Source organism: Cyphellophora europaea, assembly GCF_000365145.1.
Source record: "Cyphellophora europaea CBS 101466 unplaced genomic scaffold supercont1.11, whole genome shotgun sequence".
NCBI lineage: Eukaryota > Fungi > Ascomycota > Eurotiomycetes > Chaetothyriales > Cyphellophoraceae > Cyphellophora > Cyphellophora europaea.
The window spans coordinates 541,160-568,575 of NW_008481799.1; the positions used below are offsets into that span (position 1 = coordinate 541,160).

At 53.7% G+C, this 27,416-nt stretch overlaps 15 protein-coding genes across 15 annotated transcripts; 6 read left to right on the forward strand and 9 right to left on the reverse strand.

The window, feature by feature from the left end:
* Window positions 1-561: 561 nt before the first annotated feature.
* On the reverse strand, window positions 562-2,298 carry HMPREF1541_09869 (uncharacterized protein; the record flags this gene model as incomplete). The annotated part of the gene is made up of 3 exons (XM_008714541.1): window positions 562-2,175; window positions 2,223-2,239; window positions 2,289-2,298. 3 exons carry the CDS (start codon window positions 2,296-2,298, stop codon window positions 562-564), a joined length of 1,641 nt encoding a protein of 546 aa, XP_008712763.1.
* Window positions 2,299-2,734: 436 nt separating this feature from the next.
* Window positions 2,735-4,354, forward strand: HMPREF1541_09870 (uncharacterized protein; the record flags this gene model as incomplete). Its single annotated transcript, XM_008714542.1, has 1 exon — window positions 2,735-4,354. The coding sequence occupies one exon, from the start codon at window positions 2,735-2,737 to the stop codon at window positions 4,352-4,354; it is 1,620 nt and encodes a 539-aa protein (XP_008712764.1).
* A 188-nt stretch (window positions 4,355-4,542) lies between these two features.
* HMPREF1541_09871 (elongation factor Tu, mitochondrial) lies at window positions 4,543-6,000 on the forward strand (the record flags this gene model as incomplete). The annotated part of the gene is made up of 4 exons (XM_008714543.1): window positions 4,543-4,702; window positions 4,753-4,781; window positions 4,826-5,088; window positions 5,133-6,000. The coding sequence occupies 4 exons, from the start codon at window positions 4,543-4,545 to the stop codon at window positions 5,998-6,000; spliced, it is 1,320 nt and encodes a 439-aa protein (XP_008712765.1).
* Window positions 6,001-8,365: 2,365 nt separating this feature from the next.
* HMPREF1541_09872 (uncharacterized protein) lies at window positions 8,366-9,112 on the forward strand (the record flags this gene model as incomplete). Its single annotated transcript, XM_008714544.1, has 1 exon — window positions 8,366-9,112. The coding sequence occupies one exon, from the start codon at window positions 8,366-8,368 to the stop codon at window positions 9,110-9,112; it is 747 nt and encodes a 248-aa protein (XP_008712766.1).
* A 462-nt stretch (window positions 9,113-9,574) lies between these two features.
* HMPREF1541_09873 (uncharacterized protein) lies at window positions 9,575-11,303 on the reverse strand (the record flags this gene model as incomplete). The annotated part of the gene is made up of 4 exons (XM_008714545.1): window positions 9,575-10,003; window positions 10,054-10,381; window positions 10,429-10,840; window positions 10,895-11,303. 4 exons carry the CDS (start codon window positions 11,301-11,303, stop codon window positions 9,575-9,577), a joined length of 1,578 nt encoding a protein of 525 aa, XP_008712767.1.
* Window positions 11,304-11,752: 449 nt separating this feature from the next.
* On the reverse strand, window positions 11,753-12,734 carry HMPREF1541_09874 (uncharacterized protein; the record flags this gene model as incomplete). Its single annotated transcript, XM_008714546.1, has 2 exons — window positions 11,753-12,502; window positions 12,561-12,734. 2 exons carry the CDS (start codon window positions 12,732-12,734, stop codon window positions 11,753-11,755), a joined length of 924 nt encoding a protein of 307 aa, XP_008712768.1.
* A 378-nt stretch (window positions 12,735-13,112) lies between these two features.
* HMPREF1541_09875 (uncharacterized protein) lies at window positions 13,113-14,876 on the reverse strand (the record flags this gene model as incomplete). Its single annotated transcript, XM_008714547.1, has 1 exon — window positions 13,113-14,876. One exon carries the CDS (start codon window positions 14,874-14,876, stop codon window positions 13,113-13,115), a length of 1,764 nt encoding a protein of 587 aa, XP_008712769.1.
* A 524-nt stretch (window positions 14,877-15,400) lies between these two features.
* Window positions 15,401-16,050, forward strand: HMPREF1541_09876 (uncharacterized protein; the record flags this gene model as incomplete). The annotated part of the gene is made up of 2 exons (XM_008714548.1): window positions 15,401-15,403; window positions 15,448-16,050. The coding sequence occupies 2 exons, from the start codon at window positions 15,401-15,403 to the stop codon at window positions 16,048-16,050; spliced, it is 606 nt and encodes a 201-aa protein (XP_008712770.1).
* Window positions 16,051-16,459: 409 nt separating this feature from the next.
* Window positions 16,460-17,828, reverse strand: HMPREF1541_09877 (uncharacterized protein; the record flags this gene model as incomplete). The annotated part of the gene is made up of 3 exons (XM_008714549.1): window positions 16,460-16,689; window positions 16,724-16,866; window positions 16,915-17,828. The coding sequence occupies 3 exons, from the start codon at window positions 17,826-17,828 to the stop codon at window positions 16,460-16,462; spliced, it is 1,287 nt and encodes a 428-aa protein (XP_008712771.1).
* A 358-nt stretch (window positions 17,829-18,186) lies between these two features.
* On the forward strand, window positions 18,187-19,899 carry HMPREF1541_09878 (uncharacterized protein; the record flags this gene model as incomplete). Its single annotated transcript, XM_008714550.1, has 1 exon — window positions 18,187-19,899. One exon carries the CDS (start codon window positions 18,187-18,189, stop codon window positions 19,897-19,899), a length of 1,713 nt encoding a protein of 570 aa, XP_008712772.1.
* A 437-nt stretch (window positions 19,900-20,336) lies between these two features.
* On the forward strand, window positions 20,337-21,997 carry HMPREF1541_09879 (uncharacterized protein; the record flags this gene model as incomplete). Its single annotated transcript, XM_008714551.1, has 3 exons — window positions 20,337-21,663; window positions 21,718-21,898; window positions 21,946-21,997. 3 exons carry the CDS (start codon window positions 20,337-20,339, stop codon window positions 21,995-21,997), a joined length of 1,560 nt encoding a protein of 519 aa, XP_008712773.1.
* Window positions 21,998-22,179: 182 nt separating this feature from the next.
* On the reverse strand, window positions 22,180-22,569 carry HMPREF1541_09880 (uncharacterized protein; the record flags this gene model as incomplete). The annotated part of the gene is made up of 1 exon (XM_008714552.1): window positions 22,180-22,569. One exon carries the CDS (start codon window positions 22,567-22,569, stop codon window positions 22,180-22,182), a length of 390 nt encoding a protein of 129 aa, XP_008712774.1.
* A 565-nt stretch (window positions 22,570-23,134) lies between these two features.
* Window positions 23,135-23,869, reverse strand: HMPREF1541_09881 (uncharacterized protein; the record flags this gene model as incomplete). The annotated part of the gene is made up of 1 exon (XM_008714553.1): window positions 23,135-23,869. One exon carries the CDS (start codon window positions 23,867-23,869, stop codon window positions 23,135-23,137), a length of 735 nt encoding a protein of 244 aa, XP_008712775.1.
* A 467-nt stretch (window positions 23,870-24,336) lies between these two features.
* HMPREF1541_09882 (uncharacterized protein) lies at window positions 24,337-25,554 on the reverse strand (the record flags this gene model as incomplete). Its single annotated transcript, XM_008714554.1, has 1 exon — window positions 24,337-25,554. One exon carries the CDS (start codon window positions 25,552-25,554, stop codon window positions 24,337-24,339), a length of 1,218 nt encoding a protein of 405 aa, XP_008712776.1.
* Window positions 25,555-26,199: 645 nt separating this feature from the next.
* HMPREF1541_09883 (uncharacterized protein) lies at window positions 26,200-27,069 on the reverse strand (the record flags this gene model as incomplete). The annotated part of the gene is made up of 1 exon (XM_008714555.1): window positions 26,200-27,069. The coding sequence occupies one exon, from the start codon at window positions 27,067-27,069 to the stop codon at window positions 26,200-26,202; it is 870 nt and encodes a 289-aa protein (XP_008712777.1).
* Window positions 27,070-27,416: the final 347 nt, after the last annotated feature.

The window sequence follows — 27,416 nt, forward strand, 5'->3', positions numbered from 1 at the left end:
CCGTCAGAGTGTCTGCACGGCGAAGACCAGATATAGTGAGCAGCTGGATGAGTGTGATGAGCAAACTGAAGCGGCCACCTTGTCGCTGGCTCTGGGGTCTGGACGCCGCCAGTAGCCTCTCCAATGGATTGAGGACGTTCAGCACCGGCTCGCAATAACAGAGTCGTGAATCGATAGTGTAGATCTCTGTATACCGTTCGGTTGTGAGTTGAGATAATCCAGTCCCAAAAGCACTTCAGCTACGACTTTTGGCAAAGCAGATCAGACAGCACGGATGCGGAAGCTTGATGGGAGGTATAATGCTTGATTTCAATGACCGGACCAGCAAATATCAGGTCAGTCAGCCGGGGCAAAGAGCTTAAATTAGTTGCTGACAGCATAAGTAATCCAACCTTCGACGCGAGCGGTAGCCTCGTTGCAGTAATCTAGGAGGCACGTCGGCGGGCGGGGTGAGAGCCTCAGTTCGGGCCCGGAGAAACGGTTCGCCGACATCTGAGGCAGTGAATGTCTTGGGACATGGATTTGACTACTTGGAGGATTGGATGAGGTAGTGTCTAGCGGCTACCAGCTTTCAAAATTGCCGAAGCCCCCCTTCGCCTTTGACTTCTTCTTCACTGGCTCCCCGTTATCGTCATCATCCGCTGCAACAACACCGCCTGCAACACCCTGCTTCAAATACTTGCCCACTCCTCCACCTGTATCTTCAAGAGTGCCATCCCGCCGTATCCTCTTGCCCGTCCACGTCAACTGCTCATCTTCGGCCTTGCCCTCCCGCCTCCGCTGCTCCCGCTCCTGCTCGGCGATATCTGTCTCCTGCTTTTTCTTGATAAAGTCCTCGAAAGGATCCACCAGGACCTTGACATCCAACATCTTGATTTGTTCCAGCGGTCGATCCTTCTCGTCGGTCGAACTGTCCTCGATCGCTTTCAGCACATCCATACCTTCCGCTACGCGGCCAAATATGGAATGTTTGCGGTCCAGATGTGGCACTTTGCGGTAGGTGATGAAGAACTGGCTGGAATTTGTGTCTTTGCCTTTATTAGCCATGCTCATTACGCCCCTCGTATCATGTCGTAGTGGGCCCTCGAATTCATCCTCAAAGTTCTTTCCCCAGATGCTTGCGCCACCACGGCCAGTTCCTGTGGGATCGCCAGTCTGCATCATGAAGTTCTTGATGTTGCGGTGGATGATTATGCCGTTGTAGTAGCCCCTTTGCGCCAATTTGACAAAGTTGTACACTGCTTTCGGCGCGTGTTCGGGAAGGAGCTCGATGGTCAGCTCGCCCAAGGTTGTGCGGATTAACGCGAATCCGGACGTCTTGACGCGCTTCGGCCGGAGCAAGTACTCCTCGTCTGACATGAGGGCAAGCTGTGCGCCGGTATGTACTGTCATCCCAGTAGAAGTAAATGATGCAGCTGCCTGGCCGGTAGTGTGATGCTTCGCGTTATATGGTGCGCTGGCGGGTTTCTGGACCGCTGGTGCGACTTTAGATGCAGTCTTGCCGTCGGCCTTCTGGACCACGCCGTTCGCCCGCTCTGCTCGCGCTTTAGCTGCTGCCTCTTTTGCCTTCATGATCTTCAGATTTGCGGCGTTACCCATGGCCGAGGTGTTGATGCTAGCCTCATCTTTGGGTATGCCGGTATCTTCTCCCTCCTTCAAGTACTTGAAGTCGCTGAGGTTTCGAGATTCGGGACTCTGAGGATCGGCAAGTGTGATAATATCCGATCGTTTGAACTCTTCGTCCGAGACAAGATCCCGCCACATCTTGGCTTTTATGTTCAACCTCTCGACAGTCTCCCACGCAAACACGTTCGCCGACCCGCTATGGCGGATTGCAACGATATGTGTATTGTCCGTCAAGACCTTGTAGGTGACAGGATCGACCCATTCTCCGCTGTCATTCTTCGCAAAGTTCAGCTTTATGAGGTCTGACTGCTTGAGTGGCCCACCAGTCACAGGGTTGGTATCGTGCTTCATGAGCCATCGTATTATATTCTCGTGATCGAATGTGAGGCCCTCGGCCGTACAGACGGGGGTCTCGAAGGGCTGTAAGCTCAAAGAGCAATAGTTGAATGGTAATCGCTTAAATGCAGCGTGGTCGCTGCGGTCTGCTCGTACGTTGGAGCCAGCGGAAGCCGAGTAGGCATCGCTCGAGTTCCACTCGCTATGAGTGATCTGCGGATGTTAGCACTGTCATCTTGCGCCGGAGGCTGTATGCATACGTATAGCTTATCGGTTCCTGTAAAAGCTGTTCAGCATGCTGATTCGAGCGAGGATAGTGTGCATACCTTTGCCCATGCTTACGACAGGCCTGTGCAAGGACCGAGACGTCGAATAGCGAGTGCAAAGATGAATCTGAGGTTTACATACTCAGCCTTGCAGAAAAACGCTACAAGGCTGAACTTTACACGTGCCTTATTGACAGCGGTCGCGGAGACATGAACGAGAGAAGCGCTTAATCATTTTCTCAGTCCCCATGTCGTGTATGCAACATGGTCAGCAAACGCAGTTAGAGTCCGCGATTTTGGCTGTCTCACTACCACGCGTTTCCGCACCTTCAGCCGGCCGGATCTTAGTGGGGGTTTACCGAGTCCCCGAATGCACGAGAAGGGACCCACAAGTAACTCCTATTTTGCTCTTACACTGCCTCAACATGAGTCTATCTCTCTCTTGACAGGATCATCAATGGCATTCCGTGTTCATTCCGGCTGAGAACAAACAGGACTGCTGAATGATGCGATGGAACCAATCTGGATCCCTTCCTTTGGCACGCAAGCCGCGCCTTTTGCTGATCCTCGTGCTGCTTATCGTACTTTCGTACTGGCAACTTTCCAACCTGCAGAGAGGGATCATTGATGTCTATAGTTCTGTGAATCCACAGAATGCAGTACATCCGCTCGAAGCCGCCGTCGCGGCAGCCGAGCAGAACTTCGTGAGACTTCTCAGTCGGCAGTCGCAGAGTATTGAGGCAGCTACGGCAGAATATACGAGGAGATACAGCTTAGAACCTCCGCCCAACTTCGACAAGTGGTTCGAACTGGCCCGACAGAACGAGTTTGTGCTCGTTGATGAATTTGACACGATCATGGAATCTCTGGCGCCTTTCCGCAAGGTTCCGGGCGAGGAGCTTCGGCGACTCGTCGATCGTGCAATGAGTCAACTTCCGGAACAGCTGCTCAGGTATGAGATACGGAAAGGAAAGTTTTCGGCCGAAGCTGGGTCTGGGCCATCCTGGTTCGCTAACTCGATGCGATCTTTCCTGCCGTGGGACTGGTTGGCACTCCTACCAGACATGACGGCAGTCATGAACGTTTACGATGAGCCAAAAGTCGTCATTCCAAAGGTAACTAGCGACGCGACACCCGCAGGCACATTGCTGTTCTCCGACCTGGCGCAAAAAGATGTCTGGCCGTCGGTCAAGCTAGGATGTGAGCCCATTGCTCCGGCCAGATCCGTTGTATGCGAGGCACTGAAACAGCCGGCTATCGAGATGATCACGGATTTGGCCAAAAGCAAAGACGTCTGCTCTAGCTGCGACCTGCACAAGCAGGAAGGCTTCCTACTCGCTCCGGCGAATCTCCAACTTACACACCTACCTGTACCTATTATGTCGCAAGCAAAACCGAGCGTGTTCAGCGACATTCTATTCCCCAGTCCCCACTACTGGGGAGGTAATGAGGTTTCCGATGCCGTCAAGTGGGAAGACAAAGCGTCAACGTTATATTGGACAGGTAGTGCGACCGGTGGATATGCGAAAGACGACAATTGGATGCATATGCAGCGTCAGAGACTCGCCCTCATGCTGAGCAACGGATCATCATCGCCGATCCAGCTCCTCAAGTACGCAACGTCAGCTGGATGGAGAACGTACAATTCAACGGCCGACGGGATTGCCGACATTGTCCAGGTACGCATCACTGGCACAACCGGGCAATGTGAGAGCGCCATCTGTGAAGAGGAGAAGAACGTCTTCGGTATTGGAGTCGAGGAGCTAAGAGATCCAGAGAGCGAAATCCATCTGCACAAGTTCCTCCTTGACCTGGACGGCAACAGCTTCAGTGGTCGATATCACCGCTTGCTGCGCACCAATTCAGTGGTACTAAAGCAGACTGTGTTTCAAGAATGGCATGATGACCGGCTTTTGCCATGGCTGCACTTCATTCCAATTAGTACAAGTTTCGAAGAGCTTCCTGAAGTGGTCAGATTTCTCGCTAAGACTGATGTGGGCAACGCGCTGGCGCGCAAGATTGCGTTGAACTCGCGAGACTGGGCCGAAAAAGCATTGAGACATGTAGACATGCAGCTCGTGCTGCTTAGAACACTTCTCGAGCTTGGGAGGATACTGGGAGACTGAATCATTATACTATTGGAATATACTGACGTTCTCCGCCCCAAAAAGTCGGATTAACATATCTCCGAGCTCTTCAAAAAGTGCATGCGACCTTCGACTTTCGCGTCGAAGCTCTCCTGCGACCATTGCATCGCTCTCTTCTCTCTCCCATCTCCCCTCTTTCATCCCTTCGTTTCTTTGCGGCGTCGGCGATGGCTTTCAATCGTTCCGTCACACACTTTCTGCGGTCCTCGCGGTTAGCGACCAAAACCTACGGCGGCAATCCCGTTCTCAGAGCCTTTGGCCATGACAGATTGGCCGCTCGACACTATGCTGCTGTCTACGAGCGATCGAAGCCTCACGTGAATATCGGTATGCGGTGACGGCAATCGAGAATTTTTTCCGATGCTGACAGGATACAGGTACCATTGGTCACGTTGATCATGGAAAGGTGAGCAAAACTTCGACAAATTTGGACCCATCTAACCTTCTCAGACCACCCTTACTGCCGCCATCACCAAGCGGCAAGCCGAGCAGGGCTTCGCTAAGTACCTCGAATATGGCTCCATCGACAAAGCCCCTGAAGAGCGCAAGCGTGGTATCACCATTTCGACGGCTCATATCGAATACGAGACCCCCAACCGACACTACTCCCACGTTGACTGCCCGGGCCACGCTGATTATATTAAAAACATGATTACTGGTGCCGCAAACATGGACGGAGCTGTTATTGTAGTCGCTGCTGGTGATGGACAGATGTAAGACAAATCCACAACCCGCAGGTGCAGGCTAACGGGGACAGGCCTCAAACAAGGGAGCATCTGCTCCTCGCCCGCCAAGTGGGTGTGCAAAGGGTCGTGGTATTCATCAACAAGGTTGACACCATCGAAGACAAGGAGATGTTGGAGCTTGTCGAGATGGAGATGCGCGAACTGCTCACTACTTACGGCTTCGATGGTGACGAGACTCCCATCATTTTCGGCTCCGCGCTGTGCGCCATCGAAGGAAAGCAGCCCGACATCGGTGTGGACCAGATCGACAACCTCCTCAAGTCCGTTGACGAATGGATTCCTACTCCTGAGCGTGACCTCGACAAGCCCTTCATGATGTCCGTGGAAGAAGTCTTCTCTATTGCTGGCCGTGGTACTGTCGCTTCCGGCCGTGTCGAGCGAGGTGTGCTCAAGAAGGATTCCGAGGTCGAGATTGTGGGCAACCTGGCACAGCCCATCAAGACCAAAGTCACCGATATTGAAACCTTCAAGAAGTCGTGCGACGAGTCCCGCGCTGGTGATAACTCTGGTCTTCTCCTTCGTGGTGTCCGTCGCGAGGACATTAAGCGTGGTATGGTCATCGCTGTGCCCGGATCTCTCAAGGCTCACAAGGAGGCTCTCGTCTCACTCTACGTTCTGACCGAGGAAGAAGGTGGTCGCAAGGCCGGTTTCGGCGAGAACTTCCGGCCCCAGTGCTTCATTCGAACCGGTGACGAGGCTGTCGAGTTCAAGTGGCCCGAGGGCACCGACGACGTGACCAAACTGGTCATGCCCGGTGACAACGTCGAGATGGTCATGAAACTCCACCACGCTGTCGCCATGGAGCCAGGAATTCGGTTCAATGTTCGTGAGTCCGGCCGAACTGTAGCCACCGGGCTGGTCACGCGTATCGTCAAATAAGCCAATAATCGACATGAGGAGGACGAGACGCGTTGCTGTACGATATGAAAGCCATTGTACATTGCCGGACCGGAAAAAGCTGGTAGATACCCACGTGATAAGGGCATAAAGATCTCTACTTCTCTTCGAGCAATGTCATATCATAGTGCTTTGTATCAATAAGATGATGCTTTGCCTTACAACTCACCTCTGTCAGTTCTCGACGCTTTCTCTGCATTTTTACTTGGCATAATCGGACGTTGACCTGGAATCTTGTGGCGACCTTGATGATGCCCGGCATAAAGTAGGTACTTTTGGTTTTCGGGGTACGATGCGGCGTCGCGAATCAGTCAAGCTGGGGCTTTTTGCTAATTGGAAAGACTTCGAAAGTGTACCGCGCCTTCATAAAGTCCTCGCACTACGAATCAACCACTCCATAAGATGAGGGCACAAAGCTGGGACGATTCCTCAATTGCTACAGTAAGATCCAAAGCAACGGTGCCGGCTGATCACACAATGCTAAAACCACGGCTGAGCAGCAACTATCACCCCTCTGTCAACCTCTTCTAGAGGAAACATCGACCCGAGTCCTGGGGGTGCACCCATCTCGCAGTTGATGGTCAACTACATTGCCGGCTGAGGACTGTTGGTCTGAATAATCAAGAGACAAAATTCGGCTTGCCAAAGCTAGTAAAGCTTCCGGGCGAGGAATAGTTTGTGCAATATAAGTGGTAAAGCTCTCTTCTACGGCCAGAGATTTCAGTATAAACACCTTCGCAGACTCTACCTAGCTGTGCCTATGGCTGCGAGTCTTCGTAAGTATCGTTGAGAGGACTACTCTACGAAGAAGCTGCAGCCTCAAACAACCATTGACCTTTGCTATGGTCTTGAAACATGCGCTATGTGTTCTGTAGCATGGAGTGGTTGTTGATGGGATCCTAGAATCCTAGTATTGCTATGTCGTCTAGTGGTTATAAACTCTATAGCGCTATGACTTCTTGATATTATTCCTGATACACAAGGCTCAGTAACTTCTATCACCCATAAGTGTTCAAACAGCCCAGGCTTCTCTCTGAGAGCCGATATACCTCGAAATACCTTCGGGCCTGAGCGACGACGCCCCGGAACAAGACTTCAGACTTGAGTGGAGGCGAGATGTGGAAACACAGATGCAACCTCTTCGATGACAGGATTGATGTACCCGCGATCTCTTTGATCAAGATACGTCTCAATAATCCGCTCTCCGGAACGTATATGCCGACTGGCAGCAGACTCTTGATTCTGGAGTCTGCAGCAGAGGACAAAGAGAGTACAAGCCATGAGAAGCACCCCCGCATCTGGGCTCGGCGCAGTGCTTAACAGTGAGATGGCCTTTCCATGATGAATCAGGAACTTTAGACAATCCGAATCACCTTCAGGGTATTCCAGCCGGTGCAAAGCCAGTGACGATACTGCTAGTACCAAGTGCTTGATGCTCTCTATTGTGTGGCATGCCTGCAAGAGCAGACCGTCCCAGAAGAAGGGCCGTGTTTGGCGTGAGATTTGGACAACATAAACTTGTCGGAAGAATTGAAAAGCTCTATGGGCGCTACGCTTGCAATCGTCCCTGCCGGGGCCTGTGCTAATGACAAGATAGCCCGTAGCGGGAGTTCGCTCGGGAGTGGAGTAGTAGCCTCTGCAAACGCGACCAGAGCGTGCGCATCGCCCACAGGTTGGCTTCGTCTCGTCGCACTTGACACGTCGCTGCCTGCGTCCGGTTTAGTTCATGGCGTTAGATGGAATGTATCTACCTACTTGCACGTGAGGCAGCCGGCAATGGATCGCGCAGCACGAAGCCGGCCGAGAGGTACTGTTCCTTTCGTTGATGTTGTTTTGGCAGTCGACATACGGAGATAACACAAGGCTTTGGAGACCTTGCTCGGCTGTAACACTCAGTAGCAATGAATGAGGAGTGTTTTCATGCTGCGGCATCTGTGAGCTGGAATATGGACTCGAGATGATGACAAACGCAGCCGCAGCAGGGCGCCACCCGTGGAACCCAGCTCGCGAACTAAGCACTAGCTGCATTTCATAGTGCAAATTGTCCTGCTATGTATTCCTCTTTGGGACTTGTGGATATGGGTTTGATGCTCACTGATAGAACCATACCACCAATGTATCCTCACTTGATGTAGAAATAAAACGTCAACAGAAAATAGGACGGACGGAGATAATGCCCGGAGCTCGATCAAGAGTGTGAGTCCTAGGCCGCTCGGAATGTTATATAAAGCCCTGAGACCTGCTCTCGAAATGTCTCTTCTTCAGACACTACAAGAACACTACAAGCACACTGGAGTGAACAGTTTACTACAGACTAGTAGCTTGACAAAGATTCGACGCTGCGAAAATGGGATTACTGTCCAAAGCTACAGCGGTTGTCCTCGTCACCGGAGCAAACCAAGGAATAGGATTCGAGATTGTGAAGAAGCTGGCCACCGAGCAGCCCAACTTCCACATCTTCCTCGCATCACGGTCACACGCCAACGGACAGAAGGCGGTCGCCACTCTCCCCAAACTCGCGGAGCACACCTCCGTCGAAGCCCTGGAGCTGGACGTCAACCACGACACATCCATCACCAAAGCCGTCCAACACCTGGAAGCCCACCACGGCCGCCTCGACGTCCTCATCAACAACGCCGGCATCATGTCCGTGGACGGCGTGCCCTTCCGCGACAACATGCGCCAAGTCATGGAGACCAACGCCATCAGTGCCGCCTGCGTCACCGAAGCTTTCCTCCCCTTGATGAAGAAGGCCGACCAGCCACGCCTGCTCTTCACGTCCTCCGAATGGGGCTCCATCACCTACTGCCTGGACGCCTCCCGCCCCTTCCACGGCTACGACGCCAAGCCGTACTTCACCTCCAAGGCCGCCATGAACATGGTCGGGGCCCAGTACGCCGTGCAGCTCGGCAAGGAGGGGTTTAAAGTCAACATCGTTTCGCCGGGCTTCAGGTCCACGAATCTGACGGGGTTCCATCCGATGGCGAGCCATCCTAGCGAGGGTGCGTTGGAGATCTGTAGGTTGGCTGTGGATCTTGACAAGGATGGCCAGCACGGTGTTTTCAGTGAATGGGAAGGGAGGCATCCGTGGTGAGGAGAAAGGGGGGGTCCATTGAATGACTGCGGTTGGCTGCAGATGCGCAGTCAGATCGCACAAGTCGAAAGGTCTGAGATGATCTATCTTTCGAAACGAAACGTGAGAGGCTCAGAACCTGCAGGGCCTCGGGCAGCGGAGAGTCCAAAAAAAGAATACGAAGAAGATAGATATAGTCGTGGCTCGATTTTCGGGTAGGGGGAAGGAGATACACGATCTCTACTCAATGACATACAGAGTCTTCAACACTTTGGAAGAAATGTCGCTGCTAGATTGATGACAGAGCCTGGACTAGCAAGAACGCTATCCTGGCGAAATACTCTTCAAGATGGTTACATATTAATCCTCCCACAGCTTCTTAAGCAGTCATGTAAAAATCATGCGTATCGTAGGCGCATGCAGCCCGTCATCGCATGTCTCCATATCAATTTTTCAGTTCTTGTCTAGAGTATCCAGGTGCGACTACTTCCCATGGCACACCCAGTACTTCTGAATGATCTTCGAGATATTCGAGCTCCAGAAGAACCGCGTTCCGAACTTGTCGAAATCGGCGGCCGTCCAGTCGGAGACTTCAGGAAACGCGTCGCGCATTCGATTCAACAGATACAGTGCCTCGGCGCTAATGATGGCATGGTCGCAAATAAACCAACAATCGACTGCCATCAAGTACACCCAGAGCAGAGCGTGACGCTCGTCCACGTTGACCGGAGGCGTTGTTTCTGGCAGCTTATTGAGCAGCTCTGTGCTGAGATTGTGATAGATGCATGCTCGTGGTCTTCCAAGGATGATGGTGTTGAAGCTGTGGAAGGGTTCGGTCAGCTTGACTCGGCACTGAAAAGGGGTGAAGGAGGCTTTTCTAAAGGGACGGAATGGAGTCTGGTGGTGTACATACTGTTGGAAGAGTCAGCAGGGATGCTTTCAGAGTCTGGGTTGAGACATACCGAGTACCGGATCAGTGCGATACAGATCAATTTCTCCAACGCTGGTCCGTCGAGGGTATCAGGTAGAGTGAGCGCGGGCCAAACCTGCCTGAAGTCGCCATATAGCGCTTCCTCCCAATGACTATCTTGGTGAAAGGGGACTGGCTGGCGGTGGCGATTTGCTATTTGGCCAATGGCACGGCAGGTCTCGATCGATAGCGTTACAGCGATCCGCTGAAACCCTTCAGGAAGCTCTATCGCCCCATGAGAAGCTTCGTATTTGGGTGAATCTTTCACCTGCAGATACGAGCCATGAGGATAGACTTGTGGGGCATTCCAGACATTGAATCTACACGCTGGGTCAGTCGCATCCATAGACCGCGATAACGGACGTACTGCGCGATGATCGCATCAATCTTACTCCCAGGGTCTAAAGTACCTCGTGTCCGTCTAACATTGATCATCTTAGCTGCGGCAGATCGATGCAGGATCGAGGCGGCCTGATCGCCCACTGCTTGTTCAAGCATTGAAAGGAATAGCATAGCCAGGATCGAGCCGTCGTTGAGAGGAAGTGTGTCTGCCATCAGTTGCTTCCGGAGAAGAGTGAGAGCCTTCGCCTTATGGAGGAAGACACCAGTAGAGAAGTCGACGCCGGTCAATACATCCTTGGTGCTCCTTGCTGAAGCCATGATGACGTGGAAGAGCACCCGTGACTGCGCCATCTGCTCGAAGAGCCACCGTCCATACACATTGAATACTCCGAGTCCATGGTTGAGTGATGCAATCGTTGGTGCTATACATCGGACGACTGGCATGGCTAGGGTAAGCTAATGGAGCTGTAGGAGTTGTCGGAAAATCTTACGGAATTCCCATTCTCGCGAATCCGTGTCCATGTCCGCTCCAGGTATAACAGAAAATGGGTCGATACTCGTGCCAGTGATCCACTGCCATGCCGTAGTTGTGAGACGCCGTTGCGACTTGCGCTTACACATCTGCCAAGTCTCAGGGCGAGATCTCCAGGTGTGGTAGCTGCCCGTCGTCAGAGCCGACGAAACGGAAGTCGGTTCGTCCTCTTGTAGCTGGCAGTCGACAGGTAACCCAGCATCTGTCGTAACGAGGCCTTTGGCTTGTTTTTGCTGAGATGCTCGTGCAGCCACTTTCTGCTTGCGGGATACACGAGCAGCGTGGGATCGCGCTCTAGCGGCTTCGAGCGTGATATCCTTGACAGCCTGCTGATAATCGCCTATGACCACGAAGTGTATTTCACGCATGCTTGTGAATGGGAAGAGAGACAGACCAAGCCGAGTTTGCTGGTGAAGCGCCTTTTTAAAGATCTTTCTAGGAGGTAAGAATACGCTATATATCCTCGTATGCTTGCCGAGAGCCTGGGCAGCCTAGTCTTTCGGCAAATACATAAGCCCTTTTGATCCTTGCGCCGTCTGCCACACCGCTTCCGCCCACGGTATATCCGACGACTAGCCTTGCCCAGTGGCCAGCGATGAGGGACTTTGCATTGCATTCGAGGGTACCAAGGAGAAGAAGACTCTTGATGTACTGGTCCAGGCTCTCTGGTGGGAAGTGTTTGCTGGCAAGGGCCGTGAGCTCTCCTTTCTGTAGAGTCTTCATGTCACATTGAGCCTCTACACTTGAGCTAGACAGTGACCGACATGGCGAGACAGTTGTCACCGGCCTGAATATGCACCTACGTCCTGAAGCGGATCTACGCATCTGTTCGTCGCTGAAGAACATCCTCTCTCTCGAAACCCAACCCCACTTCCTGCCTCAAAACACCATACACCGCACTGCTATCCAACGCCCTCCCCTCTCTGGCTCCCCATTCCCGCGCCTTTTCCAGTCTCCGCAACGTCACCTCCGCCACCTCCAATCTACACCCTACCTCCCTCGCACTCTCTACCCCATGCCCCACATCCTTAACCGCCAACCCAATATCACTCCTGGCCCGCTCCCCCTTCGGCGGCGCATACACCCCCTGCGTCAGCTTCTCACTGATACTCCCCGCATACGCACCATAGTTCCTCACGATCAGCTGCTCCAGCACCTGAGCATTCAGCCCAGCCTTCTCGGCAAAGACGTGTGCCTCCGCGACCGTCTCGGCCAGCGCGGCGGTGATGAAGTTGCCCGTCGTCTTGAGGAGCGTGGCGTCGCGCGGCGTGGCGGAGACGTTGATGACGGCGCGAGCGAGGCAGGCTTCGATGTAAGGCTTGGCGAGCGTGATGCCCTCGGTGGGACCGGCGAGCGCGAAGAGGAGTTGGCCGGCTTCCGCGACGGGTGTGGCGCCGAAGACGGGCGCGGCGATGAAGTGGGCGTGCGCGGCGGTGAGGGCTGTGGTGAGCTGGGCGGTGGTGTTGGGGTGGACGGTCGAGGTGTCGATTATGGTTTTGTCGGAGAGGTTGGGCCGTTGAGTGAGGAGGCTGGTGATGGTCTGGGTTACGGCGGCGTCATCGGAGAGCTGGAGGCACAGGTTGTCAGAGAGAGTCTGTGAGGAGTTGTTGGTCGGGGAAACGTACGGAGATGAAGATGAGGTCGCAGTTGGCCACGAGATCAGTGACTGATGAGTACGGCTTGGCACCTAGCTGTGCTAGTGGCTCGCCTCGCGACATCGTGCGGTTGTTGTACGCAAGTGGAAGGCCAGAAATGGAGACGAGGTAGTTCTGGAGGTTGCTGGCCATCGCCAGGCCCATGTTGCCTAGGCCTGTGACATATGAGCAGGGACAATTGACAGCTGCTGGATTCAGGTGATGTACCTATCCATCCTATTCGCGTGGATGGAACCTTTGGAGTAGCCGACATTCTCTCCGGCTGTCTCTCTGTATGGCTGGTATTACAGCGTCACAATTACTGCAAAGGATTGATGGTATATGTGTCGAGAACGGTGACATTGGATCCCCAATGCAAACCCCCACGAGCTCGGAGCCTTGCGCCGGATAATACCCCACTCCCCCAGAATGGTACCCTCTCACCTTTCTACTTTGAAGTTGCTTGATCTCGGCATGGTTGGCTCTCAAGGGTGTCTAATTCTACTACATATGCGCCAATTAAGTTTACTCTTAGATAGGAGCCTACTTGCCCGCTAGAATCCGTCTGACCTCGCCAATCAGGCCTTTCGTGTCCTTGAACGCCTCTACCCCTTCTTTACCCTTGAGACATTCGCCCATTTCCATCGCCTCGCATAGCCCTTCGCAGCCACCACCTTCCTCTCCAGTGAACACGAGCATGCCCAGGGCCAAGAGCGCCCCTCGTAGAGACTCGAGGTCCTTGCTTTCCTCGTACACGCTGCTCACCACGGCGGCCTCCACGTCTTCGCTGACAACAAACCGATCCGGCCGGCCTTGTAGACGTTCATTATGGTTGAGAGCGGCGAAATTGTAGATGACAGCGGCAGCAGCTTGCTGTACTTTCGGAGTTCCCTGATCTCCGACAACGCAAGCCGCGGCGAGCTCTTCGATGAGGTCTCGTACCTTGTTGGGCATAGTTGCTAAAGAGTCTTGGAACACCGGCGAGGTAAACAGATTACATGCTAACTGACAGGCTGTGAGGCGGAGAGGATATGGTGCAGACTGCCATGCCGCAGAAGACCGGCTTAGTACCGTCATCAGGATCGTGGGCGTTGAGGCGAGGAAAGAGGAAACGCGAGGGTCGATGGCTGCAGTCCGTAGGAGGTCGATGAGAGCGAAGCGAAGGTCCACAGGGATTGAAGCATATTTGGTGCTGATGAAAGTGCTCAGAGCGTGCAGGTCGGGCAGAGCCGCATTAGCCATGCCTTCCGCGTCGCGCGTTCTGATATAGGTGACAAGGGCTGCCACGGAGTGCTCGGTGCCGCATTGGCCGAGCTTTGCGGTAAGCTTATCTAGGGGCGGTGTCTTGGTAAATGTGATAGGCGATTCCACAAGGCGATTGAATGTTGGCACATTGAGATCCCGGTGCCGATACGTAGGTGATGCCATTTGTATTAGGAGACGAACGTTACCTCGGAGAGCGGCATTGTCAGCGCCTTTCCACTCGTCGCATTTTTGACCCTTGAGGAAGGTGATGAAAGTAGGAGTAGCACGTATCGAGTATCGAGAGCCAATGTCATAGGCTTGCGACACGTCCACTTTGATGAAAATGCATTTGTCTTCGGGCGTTGACTCTGCGAGCTCGTCATAGGTCGGGTACAGTAGCTTGCAAGGTGGACAAGTGGCTGAGGTGAAGAAGATGATGGCGCTGGAATTTGATGCTCTCGCCAAGAGATTATTTAGGACAGAGCTGGCAGTGACGTTGTAGACTTGGCCTGGTTGAGATTGTTGGTTGTATGCATTGACAAACGTAGGTTTCGTATGTGGCGCAGATGGCGTCTTTGTCGTGCCATTGGCGGTCGATTTGGTGAGAGCGTGAGACGCTGTGCCGTTTGCTCGAGGTCGAGGAGCGTTCGCTCCCGCAACAGCGTCGGGTGCTTGGGTCATTGTCCGCATGCTCTGGTCGATCTGCCCTCGTAGCATCTGACCAATTGGGGTCCGCAGGAACGTCTCGGGCAGACTCCTGATCTCGTCGGGAATGCTCTTCCCCACCATGAACATAGCTAGGTCCTGAGAGAAGTTGTTGCAGTTATGGACGAAGAGGTCGTATGACTCTGGTGTGTAGATCGACTCCAGCGACTGCAGAAACTCTTCGATCACGTCCAGGGGCAGGTCGGTTGTGCCAAGCTTAACCACCTTCATGGGGCGACCATGGTGAGTAGTTCCAGGGACTTTGCGATGAATGCCTTGGCCGAAAAAGTGCTCAACGTTGTTGAAGACAACGGAAGTGTGATAGATGGCGTCGATCTGTTGCCCGACCAACCCCATTGAGAATTGTCTCGCCATCCCCTGCAACTCGTTAGTAGAGCACAATCCCTGGCGATGGGGCTCGCACCCCCGAAAGATCATAGACATATAATTCGACTTCCATAGCTTCTCTCCGGCGTTACCCTAGTCTCGGATGCGAGGTATCGAACGTCAAGAAGTGATCTATCAGTGATCAATAGGAAGCTCCATCGCTTCAGTGACAACAAGGGAGTCAAGTGGCCGCTTAGGCGGCGAAGATCGAACGTCAGCGCCTCAGCCTCGCCTCAGCCTCGCCGTTCGATTCAACGACATTACGCCTCTTCTGCTGTTAACTCTTCCTCCACTCCTCGTGTCTCTAGAACATGGCATTCGACTAATCTCGATTTAGACGCCTTTTCGGCTCCTCAATAGTTGGTATTAATTCGCGATTGTCAGGAAGAAGACAGCGGGCGGTGCGCTCTACGTCATCGCCACAATCATTCTCTGCCTTTCTATGCATCGCTATTGCTTGAGTGCTGCATGCTTCGTTCGACGAGCACGAGACTATGGTACCGCCTCTATCAAAAAGCCTGCAATCTGCTGACTCTCCTAGCCTCCACGACGACAAGTGAAGCCTGCTGGCCCGCCTCCACCAAAACGGTCGAAGTTGGCCAGGCAGCATAATATCAGCGTGGAGAAGGAAGCTGAGATCCGGTCAGCATGGCAAGCATTCCGCACTTTGAATGTGCCAGGCTATGAGCAGGACAAGGAAGGCATCATGCGGACGGAAGATGTGAGGAAGGCGTTCGCCGCACAAGGACTCAAACTCAAACCATCCGATCTTTCTGAAGCACTGGAAATTCTTGACCCTGAAAGTGAGGGCATTGTGACGTTTGAGCAGTTCTTTGAGGTCTCGGCCATCTATCAAGATCAAAGGAGCGAATCTGATGACGAAGATGGCTCGGACGTTGCAGAAGAGGCCGACCACGCACAGCAAGTTCAAATTGATGAAGCCTTCAAGCTCTTCACCAAAGGCGTTGACAGACCGATTACGATGCAGGATCTACGAGAAGTGGCCAAAACTTTGAAGGAAGACGTGGATGACAGCGTCCTCAAAGCCATGATACTGGAAGCCAACGGCAACAAAGGTGTGGGGAGTGGTGTGAGCCGAGACGATTTCGCAGACGTTGCAGCCCGAGCGGGCGCGTTGAGATAGTTGAGAATGTCTCCATGAAATCAACCACGAGCAACAGGTGCTTAGCAGTAGTAGAATCGAGGACGCCTCGCCACTATTTGAGTGGTAGCCGAGGCTTGTGTCGGTCTTGCTTCCCTGTCCACACTGATTCACCCTGGGGCATTGAGGCGATCAGCTCTAGCAAAGGTAGAAGCGGTGTTTCACATTGAGACACTTCAGCATTTCGAAGGTCGAGTCAAGCAGCAATCGAGCGTGACTCGATCCGCAGCAATATTGAAGACAACAAGACGAAAAGCTCAAAAATTTGAAGAGAGAATGGCGAGACTCGTTCAAATGACCTTGGCATACACAGCCCTAACCCTACCAAGATCAATGCGGACGCGTTCAACGCGTTCAGGTCCCCACGGTGCTTACTCACGCATCTTGCTCTTCACTCGTCTGGTGGTATGTCAAAGTCTGCCTTTGCGTCTTTGATCAGTTCGGGATCCGTTATGACACGTAGCGCCAGCAGCGCCATGCCCTTTCCGACCTTGATGGCTTCCTCGTGGGCACTGTCACGGCCCGCAAAATGTGCGAAGCGCGGATGGTGCTGCGCTACATCGGGGTCCGTGGGAATCCCAAAGCCTCCATGGAAGGATGGCACTTCATATGAGACATTGCCTGGTCGAGTGTCAGCTCAGGAACCCGCCAAAACAGGGAGCTGACTTGCCCATATCCGTTGACGCCGTGAAGCATTCATCTTGTCTCAGGGTAACCTGCTCGCCAATGTATGCCATTTCATTGACATAGCACTGACTGAGGGGTTCATTGACCCGCAGATCCTTATATGTGGGATTGCTGGTTCCACCATCAGCCATGAAGGTACGTTTCGTGGACTCGACTTACTCTTTGTAGTTCAGTGTACAACCAGTGCTCAGCGCTGCTGCGTCGCAACACTTCCGGACCTTGTCTAGAAGGGCTTTGCCACGCTTCATCGACGGGCTGCGCACATACCAGTTCATTCGAGTGTATTCGGTGATGATGTTCGGCACCGTTCCGCCTTCCTCAAACACGCCATGCACGCGCTCATCCGGCCGCATTGACTGACGCAGTAACGAGATGTTGTTGTACGCTGCAACTGCCGCATCGAGCGCGTTCACACCATTCCATGGCTCTCCTGCAGCGTGGGCCTCCTTACCTCTGAATTCGACGCGGAACTTGTAGCTTCCGATCATCCTCATTCCAGCAAGGCCTGAAAACCCTTTCTCAAACTGGTGTCTGGCCAAGGGGTGCGCCATGATTGCAGCTGCGATATCTTCCTTGAATGCACCAGCTTGAATCAGCTTAACCTTGCCACCCTCGCCCTCCTCTGCTGGTGTGCCTAGAAGTCGGATCCTTCCGGACAGGCCAGACTTCGTTAATGTTCTGGTGGCGCCAACGAAAGCGGCAATGGATGAAGTTGCAATCAAATTATGGCCACACGCGTGGCCAATGTTCGGAAGTGCATCATATTCGGCACAGATGATCACCAAGGGGCCACTGGAGCCGACCTCGGCCGTGAATGATGTTTCCAAGCCGTACGTTGCTCTTTGGACACCAAAGTCATGAGACTCGAGAAACCTGCATATGTTCTCCACAGCTTGATACTCCTTGTATGCGAGTTCCGGGTTGTCGTGAATCTGTCGATTCAGCTCGCGCAACTGTCGCTCAGCCCCGTCTATTGCGTCGGTTGCAGATTCACGCAGCTTGGAGAAGTCAGGATTCTTCTCGTTCTGCGTGGCTGGCGCGCTAGTCTCCTTATCGAGAGCGATAGAACCCATGGTATCGGTGCATAGAGCGCTGTCTAAGTTACAAAGAGATCCGCAGATCGCAGACCGGAGGAAAAGGGCACAATATTGCTTTCACATTTACCTGCCACTCTCGTTGGGCGGCAGGCGAATCTGCGGGCTCCCGTAGCGGGAGAGTTCGTGCGGTGTGGAACTAGTAATTGTCATATCAACGTGGAGAAGTCGGCAGTCGATCGGTGCAAGCGAATTTTCCGACCATCGGGGAATCGACTTCTACCCCACAACTCCACGATATCAGTACACGACGTTGGCATTTTGACACATCTATTCTTCCTCTTCGGACCACCTACAGCAGCCGTTCTAACAGTCATGTGGAGCTTGCTCTACGAAAATGACCATGGCAGCTTCAACGACACGTGTCGAGCTTGCCGGCCGCCATGCTCGCCGCCCTGGCCTTGGCTGTTGGACCTGTAAAGACAAAAAGGTCAGGTGTGATGCTCAGCAGCCCGTATGCAACCGGTGCGATCGGCTCAATCGGTCCTGCGACTATAGTCCGAGGCAACGTAAGCCCTACCCGCGGCGTGGAAGCCGCAGTCAAGGGATCCAGGCTTCAAGGACTCTGCAGACACAAAGGAGTCTGCAAAGAGCCGTTGACGTGGACTTCTCTGCTCGGAACAACTCCAGTTCTCCGCGCAGCTCTCTTGATGCGCGGCCAAACGCATCTGCGTCTTCGCTCATAATCGGATCAAGAGAGCGTGAAGCTATTCAGTATTTCCAAACAGTATTTGCTCGGCACCAGCACACCAAAAATTCTTCCTACAATGTCGTTGCTGTCATCTTCCGCATCGCGTCCCACTCTGCGATGACGATGCATATGGTGTTGGCTATAGCTAGACAAGAGATGCTGTGCTTTCGTGCTGGCGGCAACGCCGACGTAGGAGATGATGAGATGGCTCTTCACCACTACTCAGAAGCTCTGCGCCAATTTGGAGCATTCATCGAAGGCACGGACACCGAAACAGGCATCGATGCTGTGCTGGCAGCGACGTGGCTAATGCTAGCATACGAGCAGAAGTTTGGCGATGGCAGTGGGAAGGCACTTTCGAGTCACCTTAGAGGAGTTGCATCGCTCGTGCAGGTAAAATCTCGCCACACCTTCATGCTTTCCACAGGCACGGAAGATCAAGCAACATCTCCTGTTACAAAGATGGAGCTGTCTGCCACATCTCGAACCAGTTTCTTACCATCTTTGTTCTCCGCGAGAATGTTGGTCTGGATATCTTTGTTGGACGCAGGTGCATCATCGACCCGGCTTGGTGGTGGCATAAACGGAGCGCTCCACGGCATGCTGCGGCAACACAATTCATGCTCTTACAGCCATGAGCCTGAATCGGAGTCGAACATCTTCCGCAGCTATACGAAGATGCAGCGGTTCAGCAACCCACTGTTTCCCAGAGTCTGGGGTGACTCATATCCAACCACAGAGCTGATGGATGACATTGACAATCACAACGTTTTCTTGCTGTATGGGCAATGCTTTCAGTTGCGTTATATGGTGTCTCAGCTCTACGAACTAGAGTTGGAGCATTCACCAGCTGCTGCAGACTGCCGCCGAGTCGTGGAGATGGCGTTTGATGATGTGTCGCGGCAATATAGTGAGACATTCCTTCTCGCTCGCAAAATGTGTCAAGACACCGATCACAAGATCCGAGCAGTCAAGAACGTCCGCTTCATCGTTCCCCATTTTCATGCCGCAACTTTGTTCTACCATCACTCTGCGCGGCTGACAGTCGAGGGAACTGGCCAACGAGCCTCGGCGTTAGCTGGGATCATGAATCTGGCATTCCAGGCATTTCAACACGAGGGCGATGAAGCCATGCTACGAATAGCTTGGCCGCTCTTCATGGCCATCCTTGAGACTGAAGACCTCCTGCACCGCGACTGGGTCTGCACTCGTTTACGATCGCTCGCCAGATACGGGAGAAACTATGCTCGAGCCGCGACATTTGCCGATGCCTACGTTGCGGAAGTGCAACAGCGAGGGCATAAGCCAGATTTCAGAGAATTGCTCGGCTCCGGTGGTTTCGAACAGTTTGCGATTTGAAGCCGTGTTCCAACTACCGAAAGATGGAAGCTACCGTGTTTCTGCGGGCGAAGACCGCAGTCGCACAAGCCCGTTGCAGGGGCATCAACCTTATCATGTTTCCGCCGCTTGCTACAGCACCAATGCCTGCGGCCAAGGCGTCGGAAAATTCGGTGGAGTTGCGCAGTTGACCAGACGACCCCGCAAGGACAAATCGCCTTCCCCATACAGACGATGATCTACAGACGTGCCGCGGCCTACTACCGCTCGTCTAGTCTTTGTGGTCACTACATGCGGACTTCGACGTTCACTGCTTGGCGTTGATAATGTCGTCGGAAGATGTCCAGCACCGCAATGCTTGTGGTTCAGCCGTCGGAAGATGCCCAGCTCGATGATATACTTAAGCCCGGCCTCATATCTCAGCTCACCATGGCCTCGCGTCCTCTACCATCGACCCAATGGCAAAATCTGCACAGCAAGACGAGAAAGCGGCCAACACCGCCACCGATATTGAGCAGACTCCTACTCAGCAAAGCGGAGTCGCTTCAGAGATCCTGAAAGCCAACAAATATGATGCTGACGAGGCCCTGGCAGCCTTTGAAGGGCATGAGAATGTCGTTGTCGACGAAGCCACCAACAAGAGACTACTGCGCCGCATCGACCGCCGCATACTTCCCATAATGTGCGTTATTTACGGAATGAACTTCCTGGACAAGACGACACTGTCCTATGCGAGTATCATGGGACTCAGGGAAGACATTTCACTTTCGGGCGATAATTACCAGTGGCTTGCCTCTTTGTTTTACTTTGGCTATCTGGCCTGGGAGTGGCCTACAGTGCGGCTGCTCCAACGACTTCCGATCGCCAAGTACTCTGGGTTCTGCATCATCATTTGGGGAACCGTCCTTGCTTTGTTCGCAGTTGTCAACGACTTCGCCGGAGCCGCCGTGATCCGTGTCCTGCTTGGTGCCTTTGAGGCAGCCGTCACGCCTGGATGGGCCCTGATAACATCTCAGTACTATAGAAAGGAAGAGCAGGGGTCGCGGACATGCATTTGGTTCTCTTTTAATGGCTTTGCTCAGATATTCGGTGGCCTCGTTGCTTGGGGTATAGCTGTCGGCGACCAGAAACACGAACACACAATCCTACCTTGGCAGATCCTATTTGTGTTTACTGGGATCTTCACTGTTTGCCTTGGTATTATATTCCTTTGGCTCGTTCCCGATAACCAGCTCAAGGCCAGATGGCTGAGCGAGAGTGATCGCATCCTTGCAGTTGCACGAGTGCGAGGAAACCAGCAAGGCATTGGAAACAAACACTTCAAGCGCTATCAGTTCATCGAGGCCTTCACCGATCCGATGGTCTGGGCTCTGGTCTTCTACTCATTCACTGCAAACATTCCGAACGGCGGCATCACCAACTTCTTCAGTCAGCTCATCGTCTCTTTTGGGTACACCCCGGTCGAATCACTGCTTCTAGGGACTCCGGCCGGCGCAGTACAGGTCGTGTCGCTACTGCTCAGCGGCTATTACGGTGATAGAACAGGAAGCCGCCTCCGAATCTCTCTCATCGGCTTGGGCATCGCCATACTCGGCGTCGTTCTGCTCATTGCGCTACCTGACAGCGCTGGTGCTGGGAAGCTTGTGGGTTACTACATGACGCTGGCTTGCACGACGCCGTTTGTGGCACTGTTGAGCCTAATCTCTTCGAATATTGCAGGGTATACAAAGAAGACCACGGTCGCCGCGCTGTTCTTGATCTTCTACTGCGTGGGCAATATTATCGGTAAGTTATTCAGGGCTACATCTCCATTGGACTTTGGCTAAGTTCTCCGCGCAGGCCCTCAGACATTCCGCCCCAAAGATGCGCCCAAATACGTGCCCGCGATCGTCACAATCCTCGTCTGCTGGTCACTGTGTTTCGGCGACATCGTCTTCATTTGGTGGTACTGCAAGCGCCAGAACAGGAAGAAGGCGGCCATTCGTGCAGAGCCGGGATACACCAAGCAAGAAAATTCCGAGTAGGTGTTGATGAACTGCATCGTGTTCCTCTGCTAATATCCAATAGATGGCTAGACCTGACGGACCGCGAGAACCCGGAGTTCACGTACACCATCTAGCGGAGGTCTCCTGCGCACAGACAACATTACGAGCATTAATGTCGCACTACCCTCGTAGGGGATCTCGTAGAGCTTCTCGGACGTTGCGACTTGAAGTCTCCCGTCCGTTGGCGTCTGATGTAGACATGAAAACACGAGTAACTCTGGACCTCTTCCTCCCTGTCTCTCATTACCAACCGACACTAAGAGCCACCCTCTCCTTCCACCTCCTCAATGACACTCTCGCCCTCCCCCTGCCCCCCACTCGTCCACACCCACCTCTCATGCATGCGCAGCCGTCCATCCCCCAGCACCTCAGGCGTACTCCTGCACCTCCCCGTCATGAGCTCTCCGGATTCGTTCACATGGTGGTAGCGCATGTCCAGCGCATTGCTGCCGTCCCGGGCCACCGTGGCGATCAAGTTGCCGCGCACGATGCTGCCGCCCGAGTACTCGGCCCAGACGATGTGGGGCTGTGCGGCAGACTGGTGGTACCGGAAGGTGGTTGCGGGGGAGACCTCGCCGGTGGCGGAGTTGGAGGTGGAGCGGAAGGTGCGGTTGTCGTAGAACGTGGCTGATTTGGGCGGAGGCATGGTCGAGTAGTAGTATGATTTTCGAGCCTGGTGATGGGGTGGACGCCCGTTGCGGGTTCGGATTTGGAATGAAGCTCTGGTGAAGAAACGCGTGAGGACGGGTCTGTGACTGTGGCTGGCGAGGCCAACAAGGTTGAGCTCCAGTGAGGAGGCCCGAGTGCACATCACCTAGCCGGTCTTCATGTGAGGTGCACCCAAAAGTGTCTAACAGCGCTCGAACTCACTCCACCTAATTTTCAGAAGCTTGTGGGTTCCCAGAAATCCACCGACTGCATGCTGTCAAGGTGCGAGTACGAAGTTTGGGAGCTCGCTTAGACCTGTCGCTGTGGGGAAGGCCAAGCGTTCGATTAGCCCAAGGGCATTTATTGCCGAACTATATCAGCTTAGTTGTGGATGCGAGCGAAGAGAAAGGGCGAGACAAATGCCCACGCGCCCCGTATGATAGCGACTCCTTTCCGAACGTTTCTCTCCGCCCTCCTGAGCCTCTCGGCACATTAATTCCCTAACACCAGGTACGAGCTTCAAGCCGTCGACGACATGGTTCCTACTCGGGATTGCGCGACCATCAGCTCGCCTCCCCATCGAACGCCCCAGCACCATCAACCTCCAACTCCTGCAACACCGCCTGCAGCTCCTCAACGCTCACCCCCAACTCACCCGCCAGATCCTCCACACTCGCCACCCGACTAAGGTCCCAATCCCCCATCCCGGCGGCATCGCTGGCATCCAGCCCCAGCCCCCCCACCAGCTCGCTCACCGTCACACGCCCCAACAGGCTCTGCACAAAGTCCGACACCATCAGATCGTCCACATTCAGGTCCGTGCCGGAGGCGACGTCGCCGATGTCGTTGGTGATGTCTCCGACATGTCCAACATCAACATCTCCAATATCGCCAACGTCACCGACATCCGCGATCTCACTGATACCGCCGACGACATCGCCCACGTCTACGACATCGCTGACGTCCCCCAAATTCACATTCCCAGCATCGCCAACATCGACGGATCCCTCGTTGTCGCCGCTGGCGATGGCGATGTCGCCCGTGAGGTCGCTGACCGCGGTGGTGAGGTCGTCTAGGGCCGGGGAGGCATCGACGTTGGCGTCATCGGCTCCGGAGAAGTTGCCTGGGTGGGCCTGGGTGGCGGTGGTGAGGGTGTCGAGATTGGAGGTTACGGTGGAGAGGGAGCCGAGGAAGTTTGAGTTGGGGTTTGGGTTTGGGAGGGAGATGGGGATGGGGGCGGCGAAGGCGGTGCGGGCGAAGGCGAGGGCGAGGGCTTGGATGAGGGTGATGCGTGGCATTGTGCTGGTTGGTAGGGGTGTAGAGGCTTGGTGGTCGTGAAGTGGTTGCACCCGAATTGGACTAGGATGGGATTTGTGCTGTGGGAGCTGCTCGGGTGTGGCAACGAGTGAATGAAGCAGCTTTGGCGGGTTTAGGAAACTCCGGGGCGATAGCGAACGGGTTTTGTACATGTTCAAAGGGTGTCTGTGTATATGCTATGTGGGGAGATGACTGAAATGCAGATCGTCCAACAATGCCTGGGCAGTGGCACCACAGACCATATGGCGTACCTTGCTGCATCAGAACGCATCACGCACAGAGCTTCCCGAGAGAACTTGGGGGATCTGCGTCGTAGTGTCAATGAATACAAGCAAGGCCGAAGTGGTTCAAGAGGAGATTCTTGGAACTGAGATGCAAAGTTAATCGCAATGGAAGTTGTATGTGCTCTCATAGCGTGCGTCAATAACAGCAAATAGTCGCTTCTCAACTAGGCAGCGGCTGACACGGCAGCACTCGTAGTAGCTGGTTGGTGAGGCAGGTCAAGCTGGGGAGCCGGTGCAGGCACAGGCACTTCCTTCAAACTGGCAGGCTCGATGTAGTCTGATCCGAATCCATTGACCTTCAATCTCAATTTCCTGCTCTCAGCATAGACCACACGCCGCAGTCTGTTGGTGCTGCCAAGAGGCTCGTGCTCCTTGAGACCATGCCAGCTGTTGCACGTGATGCGGTCGTCCCACCAGACGCGGAATTCGGGGATCCAGCTGTCTTGCGGGTCAAACTCGAGTCTCGCAACCTCCTCGAAGGGGTATTTCTTGGGATCCCATTCGACTCCAATGTCTTCCACGGGCTGCTCGTCGAGGTTTTGTAGCAGCTGAGCGCAGAAGGAGTAGGTGACCTTGTTGGCCATGTGGAAGGCTCGAGTGTGCTGGGAGAGAATGTTGATGGGATCGTCGTCCTTGACGTATTCTTTCTCCAGGGCCTTTTGTTTCTCACCAAGTGGGAAGACTCCATACTTGGCGACATAGTCACCGTGGCGGTAGGCAGACTGAGAATACTGCGGCATTGCAACCATGTGCTGGCGTGGAAGCTGACTGCCAAAAGTTGCAACATCGGCGTCTACACGCTTGCTCTGTTCCTCGGCAAACTTTGGGATGTCGTTCCAATTCTGCTCTAGGCAGTCGGCAATCTCGTAGGTGACCTGCGGGGTGCGGAGTTCGAGGATGGGGTAGTTGTTGAAGGTCCAGTCTTGAGTATTTTTGTCCTCACCCCAAATCTTCTCACCTTTGACACCGAATATCTTCATGCCGATACCACGAGGAGCAGCGACGTTATCAGGAACAATCTTGGGAGTGAGAGAGGAATAGCGCATGATGACATCGTAGGCACCAGGCTTCGCGAACATGCCTTGGGCGAGCTCAGGCTTGAGGTCGTCGCGGACTGTGAGCTTGCCGATGACACATCCTTGGGTTTTGAGATGGGTACCACGGAGGCAGTGCATGTGTTCATTGAAGTTCATCATCTGAAAGCGGCTGAATTGTTGAGACACTTCCCAGATCTTTTCTTGCTCACCCGGAGGGGCGGTGGACACGCCTGAGGCGTCCCACCTAATGTAGGCACCAGGGGCTGGCTGGCCTTCGCCATTCGTCTTGGCCGTTCCGCTGGCTTTCTCACCAGTGTGGACATTGTGCTGGACCGGGCAAGACATTGTAAGTGAGGAGCTGGAACACGTTTCAAAGGATTGTGTATGCACTCAATCTCAAGACGCCGTAGGACGTTGGTCGGAAGACACAGCTTACCTTGATGAGGCGCAGGAGCCGCAGCGGCTTTAAGCTGAAGCGCCTCCGTCGCGCCGATCAACATCTCAAATACTGTCGGCCAATCTGACACGACGCTGGCGAGGATGTGAAGCCAGAAGACACAGGAGAGTTTGCGGGGAGGGAAGGGCAATCATGAGGGGTCAAGCGTCCGAGAGGTCTGGCCCTTGGATGTGTGATATCACCAGGCAGGTGAATTTGAAATTCTCAGGAAATGACTGGCTGCTTGCTCATAGGCATAAACAGATTCATGGTCTTCCGAATTCCCGAGATCGCAGATCACTAGTCGATGAAGATCGGTCAAACCCTCACGTGGGGATACGTGGGTAGTCAAGCACAAGCTCTTTCGCGAGGTACTTGTAAAGCGACAGCCCGGTGGTGAGTACGGCGCCGCATAACACACCAATTTTTCATTGTCCAGAACCCTTGCTTTGTTGCACTCTCATGGACTGGCTCGGGGGATCTATCGTTCTTATGCTTCGGCCTCACCGTCTATCAAGACATTGTGCCGTACACTACGGAAGATGTTGATTATATCATCTCAACAGCTTGAACATCTGCCATATTGCCGTGCCTACTCCAGCGAACAGAGCCAGATTGATTGCTGATCGCTTCAGCCCGCCCAAAATCAACTGCTCAAAGCCAGCTTGCAAAGTCTTCGCATCATTGACATGGGGAAACGGCACATCGGGAATGTCCTTTCCTAGAAATCGGCATAACGGCTCCCACCCAGTTCCCAGCTTATATTCCAGCAGATTTTCCGGCGGCACAGTCGCACGAATATCTGCATAATGTTTCTGATAAACTCCACGAGCTTTCTGCATCAAGGAGTCAACCGTCATATCACGCTCCTTCACACCGAGCCAACTCCCGAACCATGCGAAACCACAATTTAGGATCCGGCCAGTCCGACCGGGGTCAGTGTACCGCAACACATACCTTCCAACCGGATTCAAGGATTCGCTGAATAGCACTCGGATACTCTTCAGCCATTTCTCCTTGTCGCGCTCAACCAGCACCACTTTGGCCTCGGGATAAGCTGCTATCAGTTCCTGCCAGAACAGGATTGTTGGAGCGTCGGTTGTCGCCCCTACGTGTCCCAGTAGCTGGTCGAAGTCGCGTCGTGTGAATCCTGGCCGTCGGCTGTCTGGGTTGTATTTGGCATCGATTGCTTCGAGCCACATGTCGGCATCGCGAGAATTGATGACAATGCTCGCAAAATGATAAGAAGGTATGCCAAGGACTTTATAAGCCGAAGCCATGCTCAAGGTGCCAGTTCGAGGTGCACCTAGTGACAAAACTTGCATCGGAACTTGACGCGAGCATTGTCGACGGTCAATGTTTTGATCTGGCTCGAGGAGCACGACCCAGTCGCCGAGATCGTCGAGGGTCTTTTGTGATGGCATCGTGGGTGAAGGTCGTCTATCAAGCTCCTACGGGCTTTACGGGGTCTGATAATAGCCACGTGGCCCGAAAAGATCGAGACAAAGGTATTGACCTACAGAGATATATGCGTATCAGGGGCTGAGTATAGCGATGGTTTTTAATGCCAATGCCTTCAGGTGGCCCGCCTGACAAAGATCAGCTGAATCGGAGAATCAGGGGTAAAGCCCCGTTCCCCATTGAGCTTCAGTCAATCACATTGGCAAGACGGAGTTCACTGAACGAAGCCAAGCAGCCCAAGCTTATCTCACTGGATTGGGGGCCACCAAGTAGCGGGGACGCTTCGGCCAAGAAACAAGTTCTGAATCCC